Here is a 15390-nt window from a genome sequence, read left to right as displayed (position 1 = left end):
CATCAAACTCAGAGGCAGATAGTTGGGTAAGAAATGCAAATCACTAGAGGGCAGGGATAGCTCAGTAGGTAGAGTGGTGGCCCCATGATCGGAAGGTCGGGGGTTCGACTCCACTGAACGGTTACCCTGAGGTACCCCGGAGCAAGGTACCATCCCTGGGCGTTGCATTGGTGGCTGCCCACTGCTTCACTGGGTGAATGGGTTAAATGCAGAGGAGCAATTTCCCTATAGGGCCTAACACATACACATTACACAAGAGACCAGAGTTTAGATTCAGGAATGTGGGTCCAGGAAGGACTTGCTCCGCCCATTTAATTCTGGAAAAAGAATAACTGCTTCAGCAGTGGCAGCATTGGGATGTTAGTCTTTTTACTTGGCTGGCTGCATCTTTTCATATACAATCATTTTTGAACCTTTTTCTCAGGACAGCATTAGCATCTTCCATGTCTAAAATACACTATATCTCTTTAGTGCAATGACTATATTTGCTCTACTATTCCTTTGAAAGTCTGTCTATCCACTTCTCCTGTGTTAAATCTTCATCTGAACACACACACACACACACACACACACACACACACACACATACCTGTGGCTATGGATGAGGGCATTGAAAGCCAGTCCATCATTCCAGCTACTGGAGAAGTTAACCACATTGACCTGAGGACAGAGATAATGGATATTCAAGAACCAACCTGAGAAAGCAGTTTGACATTTAAGAGTGGGAATACTGTCATCCAAATACTGTTTACATTTCCAGAGATAGATTAAAGACATCTTTTCGCTCTCAATTTCAGTGAATGGATCAAAAATTTAATACATGAAATGATTGTCTACGGGGGCAAAAAGGGTTTAAAACTGAATATATAGCTAAAAAAAAACATACTAAGAAGTCATCTTAGTGACAGTGGCTATTCCTGTCAAGCACTTCGTATAACGAGGCACGCATGCTCACATGTTTGCAGTGATTATGTTCTGTTGTGATTGGTCTTAGTTAAGCTTCAGGCCTTACACAAAACAAAACAAGTCAAGTGACAGAAACATAAATTAGAGAATTATTAACCACATGGTATAAAACTGTAAATATACGAAAATATTCTACGGTGCAAATATGTCCTACTGATACTGTTAAGAGTATTTTTATATGTCAAGTCTCTTTTTAAGTTTCACACATAGTCATAAAAGCAATATGATGACATATATCCCAAATCTGAATCAAGCAAACACTTGATCTGTATAACATTTTTAATGAATACCAATTACAATTATTGTTTTGATCAAACTTGCCAAATTCTGTTGCCAAATATTTAACCAAACGAAAATGTAACATTGTGATATTATAGGGTTAGGGCTAGAGGTTAGGGTTATACTGATTATGATTTTGCCCTCAAAGAATTTATTGATTATTCCTTGGCTCAGAGCCTCCAACAACCCTTAGAACATGTCTAATAGCCTGTCTGGCAGCTTCGCATTGACAATTATGCTCTGAATGCACTGTTGTGCCTAACATACTTGCTTTTCCAAGACCACCTTTATAAATTCTCTATATTATTTCTGTTGTTATTCTTTTTAATCTGTTTATTTACTAATTTGTCTTATTATTATTTCTATTATTACTCACACCACACGTGCAATTTAAGAATGTCAAAGCTGACATACATGGAAAGAGAAAAAAGGGACAGAAAGAAAAAACAAAGGGGGAAAAAGGAGGAAATGTTATAGGACAGAGCAGGATTGGAAAGCGCAATCGGCTGGCAACTGCTACAACTTTAAGGAAAACCATCAATAACATAAACAAAAAATAAATAAATTTCGTTGTGTTCTGTGTGAGTGTCTGTGTATCTGTCTTTGTCCACAGACGGACTTCATAATGAGGGTGAGTTGACACAATAACGGTCCTCCGGGGGCCAGAGGCAGACCCAGGAGACCCGGGCCATCCCCAGCCCCCCAGAGTACTAAAGACCTTTCTTTCATACTCTATGAAAATAAATAAATTTGAAAGTGGAGACTGCCATTACTTACACGTACTTGAGCACTCAGTTACAGGGTGGTAAGTGTAGTAACTATGGGAGACAGCTATTCGAACATGATCCAGTGTGTCAGCCTGAGGTTAAGACTGAGTAAAGGAACATACCTGAGGATACTGGCGTGTATTCTGACGAACCCAACTCAGCAGAATCTTCTCACTGTTAGTCTGCTGTAGGCCCTCCATCACATCCTTCATCACATCCTTAACCTGCACACAGGAATACAAAACAAGGCTGGTACAAAAACTTAGTTAAGATGCATAAACCTTTAGCACCCTACCCTATAACCCTCACCACTACCTTTCCTGGATATTTTGGACATTGGTGGGGTTTTTCCTAAGTCACTAGGCTAACAACAATGTGACTGGACTAACATTATTCAGTTAATAGGCTTGAGGGTCCTGCGCAGCATCTTAGCTGTTCCTGTGACTGCACTCCACTGAGCAGAGATCTCCGATGTTGTTCCCGGGATCTGCTGGAGCCACTCGCCTAGCTTGGGAGTCACCGCACCTAGTGCTCCGATTACCACGGGGACCACCGTTACCTTCACCCTCCACATCCTCTCGAGCTCTTCTCTGAGCCCTTGGTATTTCTCCAGCTTCTCGTGTTCCTTCTTCCTGATATTGCTGTCATTCGGAACCGCTACATCGATCACTACGGCCATCTTCTTCTGTTTGTCTACCACCACTATGTCCGGTTGGTTAGCCACCACCATTTTGTCCGTCTGTATCTGGAAGTCCCACAGGATCTTAGCTCGGTCATTCTTCACCACCCTTGGGGGCATCTCCCACTTTGACCTCGGGACTTCCAGGTTATACTCGGCACAGATGTTCCTGTACACTATGCCGGCCACTTGGTTATGGCGTTCCATGTATGCCTTGCCTGCTAGCATCTTGCACCCTGCTGTTATGTGCTGGATTGTCTCTGGGGCATCTTTACACAGCCTGCACCTGGGGTCTTGCCTGGTGTGATAGACCCCAGCCTCTATGGATCTTGTACTCAGAGCTTGTTCTTGTGCTGCCATGATTAGTGCCTCTGTGCTGTCTTTCAGTCCAGCTTTGTCCAGCCACTGGTAGGATTTCTGGATATCAGCCACCTCCTCTATCTGCCGGTGGTACATACCGTGCAGGGGCCTGTCCTTCCATGATGGTTCCTTCTCTTACACCTCTTTTTTAGGTTTCTGCTGCCTGAGGTATTCACGCGGTCAGTTGGGGCCATCCTCCTGATGTATTCATGGATGTTCGCTGCCTCATCCTGGACTGTGGTGCTGACACTCACCAGTCCCCGGCCCCCTTCCTTCCGCTTAGCGTACAGCCTCAGGGTGCTGACTTGTGGTGAAACCCCCCATGCATGCTCAGGAGCTTCCTTGTCTCAATGACAGTGGTTTCTATCTCCTCCTTTGGCCAGCTTATCATTCCAGCAGGGTACCTGATCACAGGCAGGGCGTACGTGTTGATAGCCAGGATCTTGTTCTTACTGTTCAGCTGACTCCTCAGGACTTGCCTGACCCTCTGCAGGTACTTGGTGGTTGCAACTTTCAATGGTTCCCATTTGCCTGTGGCATCCCCAGGTCGGTCCACTAGTAGCTGGTGTGTTGAGACTCGACTAGTACTACGGTGTTATTACAATTCACAGTAAATACTAATAACTTTGTTCTTGTCAAGGGAACCCTCTAGCAGAGCTTTAAAGCTGAATTTGCCACTCAAAAGACCCTTTATCCATTTTGTTTACCATCCACAGCATTACTGATGCCTTGCTGTCAGACACCCTGAACTATGGGTGTCTGACAGCAAGTGTGTATGCATTACTTGCACATCAAAAACAACTAGAGGTGTTACAAGGAAGTTGTGTTAATTGTGTTAACTTTGAAGGCAGTAAGTTACACAGAAAAATATTACTGACAATCAGATCCAGAAAGACACACCAGAAAAAGATTCACATAAATAAAACGTGATTTTTTGCTTCCAAAAGGCCTGTCTGAATACCTTGCCTTTCCACAGAAAATGTATATATACATACAACTGAGAGTTCAGGGAGCCTGCACAGCTCTGTTTCGTTGCATCAAATTCTTTTCCTCAGAGCAGTTCAGTATGAAAACTCATCATCAAGGTCAAGGTGAAAAGAAAAAAAAGAACACTTAGACCAATAAGAAGCAACCTCAGACAACAAAAGGCAACAAAAAGTAAAGTTAAACTAAATGGAGGCAGCTTTAAAGTATCAATGTAATAGTGTCTTCAAATGTTGACAAATCCAGGGGAGGATGTACACGTACGAGCATACACTAACACATACCTGCCAGTGGAGAATGATGCTCCAGATGAGCCCAAGAATGAGTTTGTGATTCCCATCGACAATGTCCGCTGCCCCAATATTCACTAATTCCACCTGGAGATGGGATGCGGGAAGCACACAAATCACAAATGATTTCCACAATTTTAGGAAGGTCGTCTTACCTACTCTCACCTCCATTGTGGTGGTGACTCTTTAAAATGAAGCCATGTTTTCTTGTGAACTTAAACTTGCACGTAACAAAATCAGTCCTAGTATTTAAATGTGGGCATTAATTACACATAGTAGTGTGGTTATGATCAGACATCACAGATGGCACAGACAGTGCACTATTACAACAGGGAGGGATGACTCTTGGTTATCTGATTACAGATGGATACGGGTAAACTACTAGTTGCCATGCAAAACTAATAAAAAGGATCTGTTGTGTGTCAGTTTTGTGTGATCCAGCCATTATTACGCTGGAACTTTTTCCTTTCTTTTTCCTTTTATGTTTTGTTTCTTCATAGTGATTTTCAACAACAAAAAGATGAGAGCTGGAGTAAATCTGTGGATCTGCAAAATTGTTGTGTGTCCATCCATCCTCTTCTGCTTATCCTAATCGGGGTGGCTAGAGCCTAAGGCAAGAGGCGGTCTACACCCTGTACAGGTCAGCAGCCTGTCGCATGGCTAACACAGAGAGACAGACAACCATTGCCACTCACATTCACACCTATGGGCAACAGGCACCAACTGACCTAAACGCACTAAATGCATGTCTTTGGAGGAAGCCGGAGTACCCGCACAGAATGCATGCAAACACCGCACAGGAAGGCCACGGCCAGATGGTGGGGTTGAACTCAGGAACTTCTTGCTGCAAGGCCACAGTGGCAACCACAATGCCAACCACCACACTGCCGTGCTGTTTCCTATATGTTAATCACTATTAAAAGTGCTGACTTTCATCTTTATTTGTATCATCCTTTAATAAAATAGAAAAATTATTATATATTATCACATATTCTTTCTATACATTAATAAGGTAACTGAAGATGGGGAAATAACTATTTTTTAAAAATGTCCAGACAAAAACACATTGCCTATGTTATTGAGTGAAGCAAAATAGTACTTGGTGGAGAAACATTTGTTGGCAAGCACAGCAGTAAGATGTTCCTCGTAGGTCACTTGGCCCACTCCTCTTTACAAAAACGCTCTAAATCCTTTAGGTTTATTGGCTGCCACTTGACAACTCGGAGCTCCAACTCCTATAACAGATTGCAGATTGGATTAAGGTGTAAAGACGGGCTAGGCCGCTCCATGACCTTAATCTGCTGCTTTTTTTTTAAACCGTTGTCCTGTACCCTTAGCAGATGACTCCACCTGCATGTTTGATTGTAAGGATGCTGGTATTTGTGTCATACCCAGCATTTCTCCTCCTCCAAACATGGCAGTTGATGCCAAAATTTTGGTTTTATTTGACCACGGCGCTCTCTCCCATGCCTTCTCTGAATCATTTACACTGGCTAACATAAGATGGATCTGTATATGTGTCATCTTGAGCGGGGAGACCTTACAGGTGATAGATTTCAATCCGTTAACAGTCACACAGTCATAATACAATATTTAAAAAGAGCTCACTCTTAAACAGTAGCAGTATTAATCCATATAACACTCAGCAGTTTCATTGATTTCACTCTGCTGATTGTAAAGTTAGATTTATTTAATGTAATTGATGCAAGAAAACCAATATAATTATGTACATTTACATCTTTATAGCAGTGCATACTCACATTGTTCTTCTGTAAGATCTGCAGAGCTCGGTTGACATTGTTTAGCGAGTGAACGCGCGTGAATCCCCTTTCCAACTTCACCTATGTGTATGTGCGTGCGCACACACACACACACACACACACACACACACACACACACACACAGAATGATTGTTGGCATTTCTAAAACGGGTGATGAAAATTTCAAATGGTTACACCTTCTGAGAAGCAGCAAGAATCACTGATGAGCAGAGTGGGAAAAATACGTTTTCAGTGTTAGGAGTAATAAATGGTCCTTTTTCAGTAGATATTAAAATCAAAACTACAGTCGGGATTAGGCGCTCTCCTGCAGCGTCTACAGTGGGATCAGTGGATCGGCAACAAGTTTGTGCCAAACAGAAATAATGGGCAGAGTGCTCTCCAACGTCATCTACACGTGGATTTTACCTATTATTTGGTTATGTTTAGATACTAATTTGATTGCACTGGTTTTGATATTTGTTGGGTTATCATCCAGTCGCCCTTCATCTTCTAATATATATTCTTCCTCGATGTGAATCACATTTTAAAAAGCTAGATGTTTTCAGGATTCCAAGGTGACAACTTCTAGGTGATTTGAGATTTCATATTCATTTCATATTATGTGTCTTGCTTTCTCTTTATACTGAGATAGATGATTATACGGTTTCAATGATTGAAGTTAAGCTAAACACTATCTAGCTGTCTATGGTTTTATTCTCACTGAATGAATAGCACCTGCTATCATATGGCAAGAAGAACACAGTGTTTAGCTAACAGTGAACAGTAAGTGACTCTAGCCACAACAAGGTTAGAATTTAATATGTTATTTATATCTTATATTTAATATGTTATTCTGTTTTGGTCTTTTGTTTTTTTTAAACAACTATTTATTTATTACTTTTTAAAAATTCTGTTTCTTTTCGTCCGGGGCCGTGTGTACATCATTTCGTTCCACTTCATGTAAACATGCGATGCGAATGACAATAAAGCTCCTTGAATCCTGATATGGTGCTGTGTGGTTTGAATGACCTGTTCCCAATAAGTCATAATCCTGAACATGATCACCACATTGAAATTTTAACTGGCCCACTGACTCATTTATAAAGCTTTAATGGTGTCCATAGTTGTGTACACTGTCAGGTTTTAAAAACTGAACTTAAAATGGACATATTATGTCGTTTCTTAGTTTAGTTATATGTGCAGTGTTACAGTGATGGATGTTTATACAGTGGATGCTTACATAACTGACATTTCCAATAAAAGCCCAGGCATCAAACTGCTACAATGCTTCACTTCTGACTGTATTTTTCTACTCTTGCATTTGTGTCCCAGTTCTATCCTTGACATGTACTAATACAGCTATTCAAAAAACAGCACTGTACAATGTAGAGTGTTGAAAAGAGCCAGTACATCGTCACAATGCAAGCACACTATATGTGTATATGTTCATACCAGCTCATGTCCTGTTAGTCCCTCCAGCAGCTCTAGCAGGCGTCGCCCATCACACAGGTCTGAGAACAGGTCCTCCACAGGTGGCTTCCCTGTCTAAAGCACAAATACATCAAATGAAAATAAGAATGTGGATTTGTGGCAGAGTGTGGTCTCCAGCTCCCCTGCAGAGGAGGGCTGATGTGTGGTGTGCTGTGGGTTTGGGGGCAGTGCCACGGTGGCTGGCAGGGCAGGTGGGATGTATTGACTAATTATGCCTTTCATGTTTTTTCATGTTTTTAGGAGCGTGCTGGGACTGGAGAGAGAACATCTGAAAAGCTACAAGCGTGAATTAGAGCTGGAAACAAAAATAAAACATTCACCTGCCCTTCAACAATGTGTGGTCTAGGCGTGTCACAGCAAGAATAACAACTTACATTTTCAAACTATGTACATTCCCAGTAGTATTTTCCTACTTTATACATTATTTCAAAAAAGAATCATAACATTGATAACTTCTAAAGATTATATTTCTGAGAAAAAAGTCAGAATTCTGAATGAATGAATGAGCCTTTATTTGTCCGTTGCAGTTGCCTGAGATTACAGATTTCTGAGATTAATACCAGAAAAAAGTCAGAATTCTGACTTTTTTCTGAGAATTCTGGAAAAGAAAAAAAAGACGAGCCCCCCCCCCCAAAGTGGCCCTAATCCTTTGCGTATTTGTCTGATGAGGAGCATGTGTTCTAAAAAAATCATGCACCACTAAATGCAATAGTGTGCAAACAGTGTGCAAACCATTAAATTATTCCCTGGAGGACCAGGAGTGACAAAATAGCATATTTAATTATTTCATTTTGACACTTTTGGCCCTCCATAGCCCTACTTGCTCAGAGGGCATAAGTATATAACCACTTCATTTGTGTTTATTCTACATACTAGCTGCTACTAGGCAAGTAATGATTTACTCTTTTCATGTTTGGTCAAAAGGAGGACCTGAAAATGGTGGACACTAATGCTAACAAAACTCTGCTCTTTAGAAGTAAATGCTAATGGACAATTGTCATGATGTTGACCTAATAAGAGATCAGAGATGGGCACAAACTAATTATTATTAGAAATTGATACTAAAAATTACTCATCTGCGTATTTACTAGATTTTAGACACCGACGTTTTTACATGCTTGTACATGTCTATAACCGATGATGTAACAGTTGTTTCACAATAGCTCACACACTTTGAGACCAACTTTCTAGTCTGCTTAGTTATTTGTCACCGTTACTACACTAACCGTATGGCTCCCTCCTCAGACTGTCCCTCGAGTGTCACTCTGCTTGCTCATCAGCTGATGAGCAAGCAGAGTGACACATTCATCACACTTCCCTGGGTGTGTTTCCCAGTGTTCTCTGTTTTTTGGACTTTTTAGTCTTTATTGTATCGTGTTTTGAGAAATGGATTCTTGATTTGTGTCTGGATTTATATGTGAATATAATTTAGTTCTTTGTCTTGTCTGTGTCTCATGTGTTTGTATTTTCTTCCAGCATCTAGTTTGTGTGTCTTGAATCTGGGTTGCATGTTTCCTGTCTTATTTTGAGAGTCCTTGTCTCGTGTGCATTGCATTCAGTTTTGCTTCCCCTAGTCTCATTATGTCTAATTTGCTATAGCTGTGTTCCCATGTGTCTCTACTTCTTCTTCACCTTTCACCAAACTCTAACAACTTTATGACCAAACACCTTCCTGCTTACCCACCCTTTACTGCCTTCCAAGCTACAGTCCTTGTGCTCCTTTACTCCCTTCTGTTTCACCTGCTCAGCCTGCACTCTGCTGCACCTCAATTCACCGACCCTTCTTTCACCGCCAAAGACCTAGTTTTAAATAGTAAAACAAATGTAAACATAGGAAAGAATTCCCTCTCCCCGCACATTATTTTTGGACATGTAAAATTTAACATCTGACATCAGGAAGTTTCTCATGTTCACTGGATGGTACTACCACAGATACTAGGAACAAATGTGGGAAACACATTAGAAAAGGTATTCACTCCTTATAACTTTGTGTTGTATGTAACTATGATCCACAACATTAGATTCAAAACACTTTACTAATTCTAGAGGGGAAATCTTTTTTTTTTTTTTTTACAGGTGTTGTTTTAATACTGAAAGCTAGAAAATATAAAGTCTTTAGCCCTGCCCATTGATCAATAATGTAATTTTACTGGAACATACAATTGCACCAGGTAGAATAAAAGAATATAGGCAGAAAGACAAATTTGGATGGAGAAGAGGGTTTGAACCAGGTTTTGGGTCAAGCGTAGTACCCTAACCTCTGGTCCTTACTGGAATAAATGGACTGTTTTATAAACTTTTCACAATTGTGCAGAACAAATGGGGATCCATTGTTTTTTTTACAACTATTATATACAGGGTGGGCCATTTATATGGATACACCGTAATAACATGGGAATGGTTGGTGATATTAAAGTCCTGTTTGTGGCACATTAGTATATGTGAGGGGGCAAACTCCTCAAGATGGGTGGTGACCATGGTGGCCATTTAGAAGTCGGCCATCTTGGATACAACTTCTGTTTTTTCAATAGGAAGAGGGTCATGTGACACATCAAACTTATTGGTAATGTCACAAGAAAAACAATGGTGTGCTTGGTTTCAACGTAACTTTATTCTTTCATGAGTTATTTACAAGTTTCTCTTTGTTCACAGCCATTGACATGTCGAAGAGGTTAACACGTGAGGAGCGGATCGAAATTGTGTTGATATCTGGTGAACGCAGTAACCGGGTCATTGCAGCAGATTTCAATGCAAGACACCCTACGAGACCACCCATCTCCCATGCTACAGTCAGCAAACTGCTTGCTAAGTTTCATGAAACTGGTTCAGTGTTGGATTTGCCAAAATGTGGACGCAAGAAAACTGTCACTAATGAAGAAACATCAGTGGCTGTCCTAGCTTCATTCAGCAAGAGCCCACAGCGTAGCACTCGCCGCATGTCACTGGAGAGTGGCATTAGTCCAACATCCCTTCGGCGGATATTAGCTACTCACAAATGGCACCCTTACGAACTCCAGCTGCTGCAGCATCTCAGCGAGGATGACCCAGATCGGCGCACAGAATTTGCAGAATGGGCAAAACAAAAATCAGTTCCCGCAGAAGATTTTGTTCAGTGATGAGGCAAACTTTTATGTGATGGTGAAGTTAACAAACAAAACCACCGCTATTGGTCTGACACTAACCCACAGTGGATGGATCCCTCCAAGACTGTTGGAACAACAAAAGTGATGGTTTGGTGTGGTATATGGGGCACAACGATAGTGGGTCCATTCTTCATCAATGGAAACCTCAAGGCCTCTGGATATTTGAAATGGCTACATGATGATGTGTTTCCCTCTTTGTGCACTGAAGCTGGCACGTTCCCTGAGTTTTTCCAGCAAGATGGTGCACCACCACATTATGGGTGCAGGTCCAAGCATTCCTAGATGAATAGTTTCCTGGAAAGTGGATTGGTCGTCGTGGGCCAGTTGAATGGTCTCCCGATCTGACCCCCTTAGACTTTTATCTTTGGGGTCATCTGAAGGCAACTGTCTCTGGTGTGAAGATACGAGATGTGCAGCACCTGAAACTACGGATACTGGATGCCTGTGCTGGCATTTCTCCTGTGGTGTTGCTATCAGTGTGTGAAGAGTGGGAGAAGAGGGTTGCATTGACAATCCAACACAATGGGCAGCACATTGCACACATTTTATAAGTGGTCAGAAACTTGTAAATAACTCATGAAAGAATAAAGTTACATTGAAACCAAGCACACCATTGTTTTTCTTGTGACATTACCAATAAGTTTGATGTGTCACATGGCCCTCTTCCTATTGAAAAAACAAAAGTTGTATCCAAGATGGCCGACTTCTAAATGGCCACCATGGTCACCACCCATCTTGAGGAGTTTGCCCCTCACATATACTAATGTGCCACAAACAGGACTTTAATATCACCAACCATTCCCATGTTATTACGGTGTATCCATATAAATGTCCCACCCTGTAGATTAAGTGTCATAGATAAAAAATTATAACTTCATATATGCTTAATTCAAATTAAATTTTAACCCAGTATTTCCATTCAAAGGTGAGATAAGTCAAGCTGTCCTTAGTGTGGAGGGCACAGAATGAGAGAATCATCTTTCTGTGTCTGCAAAGTCTGATTTTGAAGCGACTACATCCACACACAAGAGGAACGAGTCAGCAATGTTTAGCATTCTGCTCACATTCCTGTAGAGGTCATTGCTATCAGTGTTTACTGAAGATGAAAACGCATTTGTGTGTGTGATATGATCAGATCTGACCTCCACCCACCACTTATGCACGTGGGACATGGTGTGGGAAATATGCTGTGGGACATGACTGTCTGTTCCTCCCTGGCTTTGTGTCAGTGCTCGTGTTTTTATGAATGCAAACCGCAGCTTGTGTTGAAGAAGATAAAAAGAGATATGATAAAACAAATCAGGCCAGAATATGGTGTAGAAGCAGCCTGTGATTTCACACCTATTTGTCAGCAGATGTAGAACAGGCTGCCCTTCACATTACCCCAAGAAGTCTATTACCCAAAGGTCTATTTATTTATTTATTTATTTATTTATTTTTTTGACAATATTGTCAAAAATCCAACTACACTGTAACAGCATAATATTTTTATCATTATAAATACATTATTATACTACATTTATAACAAATTAGCAAAGAACACCATAAATCTGTAACAATGGAATTAGGGTAGATTACAGCAGAACAGGAAGAGCATATGGGAGAAGGATGCAACACATAACAATAATGTTCAGTTGCTAGGGGATCTAAGAGCAGACCCCCGCAGCCTCCCTGAATAGGATCCAGGAACCATCACACTGGAAGACATCCAGGAAAGAGTGTCAAGCACTTGACTTGGACAGCACCACTTCGGTTTGCTTCGCTTTCGTTGTCATCTCTCCCTTTTTACCACAACGGACCGATGCAGCATCTGACTCAATGCAATCATCGCCCAATTTGTCTGTTAGTCTCCTGTTCTCTTCTCTCCTGACTCATAAACTAGACCCCAAAGCACCTGAACTTCTCCACCTGGGGTAGTAACTTGTCCCTGACCCAAAGTAGGCACTCCACCTTTTTTGACAGAGGACCACGGTCTCTGACTTGAAGGTGCTGATTCTTCTTTGTGCCCCTTCACAACTGGCTGCTAGAAGTCACCACCTAATGAAGCCAACAGAACCAGATCATCTGCAGAAGAAGAATCTGAGGCCACCAAAGTGGAAGCCTTCCAACACCTGGCTATGCCAAGAAATACTGTCAATGAAAACCATGAAGCATATACTCACTTCTTCTTTCCACATTGGATCAGAAGCCTCTGTCTCACCCTATCCCTGCATCCTCCTCTCTCACCAACTAGTCTGCATAGTCTACTTTGTCTTGTATGTCCCCTATACTTCCTATTCAATCCAAACTATTTCAATCTTCCCTATCTATCTTTGTGTCCAAAATATTTCAACAAATATTTCTATATTTTTCTGATACACTCATAATCTTATCTGTTCTACTCAGTCCAATGAAAACCACAAACTATAGCAGGTCTTACTACCTTGTTATAAACCAGCCATCCCAAAGTACTGTGGCCCACTTAAAAAACAATCTCATGGGCCCCACTCAGTCTTCTTTTATAATTAAAATACATGATAAAGGTCATTTTCTTAAAACATTTTTATAAAAATTTGACATATACAGTATAAACGTGGATGTAGCCACTGTAGACACCAATTAGTTTTGCAAACAGGATGTTGATGCTTCAATTTGATGCGTTAATTTATAAGCTAATCTTAGCAAGCTGCATTCATAACCTGTATTGTGTTTTTAAATACTATTTATTCATATTTTAAACATTTTTGATACATTTTATGAATCAATTATGTTTTAAATGTAGCATTTATTCAATTCCAATTTTTATCACAATCACAGAATTATTGATAGATGTATGTGATTAATTATGCATTTCTAATGTAAATCAATTTATATTATTATTATTATTTTTTATGCATGCACTCCCTACCATTCATAAAGCTTTACCTCATAGCAAGCCACAAAATAAGTCAGCTAAGAAAGTGCTTCAAAAGGCTACAGCAGCACATAGAGAGTAAAGAGATCCACTCCACATCAACTCCAAGGACTGGATCACGTCTCACAGACTGTGACAGGGATAGCTGTCAATCAGTGCACCAACACCCCTAACTCAATTATTGGGATGAGCTGTAGATAGATAGATAAATAAATACATGTTAAATGACAATGGATTAGTTTTTTATAGGGCTTTTCAACTTTACCAGAGCACTCAAAGCACTTTATACAACTTGCCTTATTCACCCATTAGCCGGAGCTGTTTGTCAGCCCTGTGACAGACTGGTCACCTGTCAAGGATGTACCTTGGCTTTCACTCACAGTTCCTGGGATGGAGTACTGTGACCTTGAACTGGATAAGTGGAAAAAGATGGATGGATGGAGTAAGTTGATCTGTGACACATTTTCTCCTTCTAGTTAGCTCTGACTCAGACAAATTACCAGTCCCAGGAGTATAAGGCCACGTGTCTATAAGCTGGCTTTCCAGCTTGGGTTGTCTAGGAGACCTTCTAAAGTACTTACTACTATATGTAAATAAATAGTATTCATCATTCTTATTGGTAGTCACTACACATTGAGAAAAGTTGATCTCAGGTCCTGCCCACTTCCCATGCTTATATAATAAACAACTAATGGTAAATGGCCTGCATTTGTATAGCGCTTTTCTAGTCCATAGGACCCCAAAGCGCTTTACACTACATTCAGTCATTCACCCATCCACACACACATTCACACACTGGCGATGGCAAGCTACATTGTAGCCACAGCTGCCCTGGGGCGCACTGACAGAGGCGAGGCTGCCGGACACAGGCGCCACCGGGCCCTCTGACCACCACCAATAGGCAAACATGGGGTTAGTATCTTGCCCAAGGATATTTGGCATGCAGCCAGGAGGCAGCCTGGGATCGAACCACCGACCTTCTGATTAGTGGCTGACCTGCTCTGCCACCTGAGCTACAGCCACCCCGTAAATGGAGATATAAATAAATAAATTGTCATTGCTAAAAATGGAGAGGAACTACCAGACCCCCGTCATCAACGAGTGCCCAGTGGAGAGAGTGGACAGCTTCAAATACCTCGGAGTTCACATCACGCAGGACCTGTCATGGTCCTGTCACATCAACACCGTGGTGAAAAAGGCCCGTCAGCGTCTCTACCACCTCAGACGCTTGAGAGACTTCCAACTGCCCTCCAAGGTGCTCAGGAACTTTTACTCGTGCACCATAGAGAGCATCCTGACGGGAAACATCTTAACCTGGTTCGGGAACAGCACCATGCAGGACAGACGAGCTCTACAGAGGGTTGTGCGGTCAGCTGAGCGCACCATCCGCTCCGAGCTCCCTGACCTGCACTCGATCTACAGCAGGCGGTGCTGGACCAAGGCCAGGAAGATCGTGAAGGACCTCAGCCATCCCAACAACAGACTGTTCTCTCTGCTGAGGTCAGGAAAGCGATTCCGCTCCCTGAAGACCAACACAGAGAGACTGAGGAGGAGCTTCTTCCCGCAGGCGATACGGTCTCTCAATCACACCACCACACAGTACTGACCCACACATATGGTTCTTACACACACACTGGACTTTCTGGACATTTGTTTACACTAGTGGCCACTGCACAACTACAACTACTGCGTGGTCATCCAATCAAATCACTCTATCACAAGTCACTTAAATAAATCACTTTTAGTCATATTTGCACTGCACAGGACACTTAAATATG

The 15390-nt window shown here is 41.6% G+C and overlaps 1 protein-coding gene across 4 annotated transcripts in view; it reads right to left on the bottom strand.

The window, feature by feature from the left end:
* Positions 1-15390, bottom strand: part of dmd (dystrophin) — a 305560-nt gene that overhangs the window by 200419 nt on the left and 89751 nt on the right. For all 4 annotated transcript variants that reach the window (XM_085348560.1, XM_085348556.1, XM_085348558.1 and 1 more), the window contains 5 exons: positions 7538-7630; positions 6086-6166; positions 4320-4412; positions 2135-2236; positions 590-660 (listed from right to left, as the gene is read on the bottom strand). In XM_085348560.1, the coding sequence (XP_085204686.1) occupies positions 590-660; positions 2135-2236; positions 4320-4412; positions 6086-6166; positions 7538-7630 (440 nt within the window). The remainder of the gene's footprint in view (positions 1-589; positions 661-2134; positions 2237-4319; positions 4413-6085; positions 6167-7537; positions 7631-15390) is intronic.

This window comes from Diplotaxodon limnothrissa, linkage group LG23, assembly GCF_057381915.1.
Source record: "Diplotaxodon limnothrissa isolate DT_005_m linkage group LG23, D_limnothrissa_male_GT1.1, whole genome shotgun sequence".
Classification (NCBI taxonomy): domain Eukaryota; kingdom Metazoa; phylum Chordata; class Actinopteri; order Cichliformes; family Cichlidae; genus Diplotaxodon; species Diplotaxodon limnothrissa.
The sequence above is the reverse complement of the archived record's forward strand: the minus strand, read 5'-3'. Positions and strand labels throughout refer to the sequence as shown.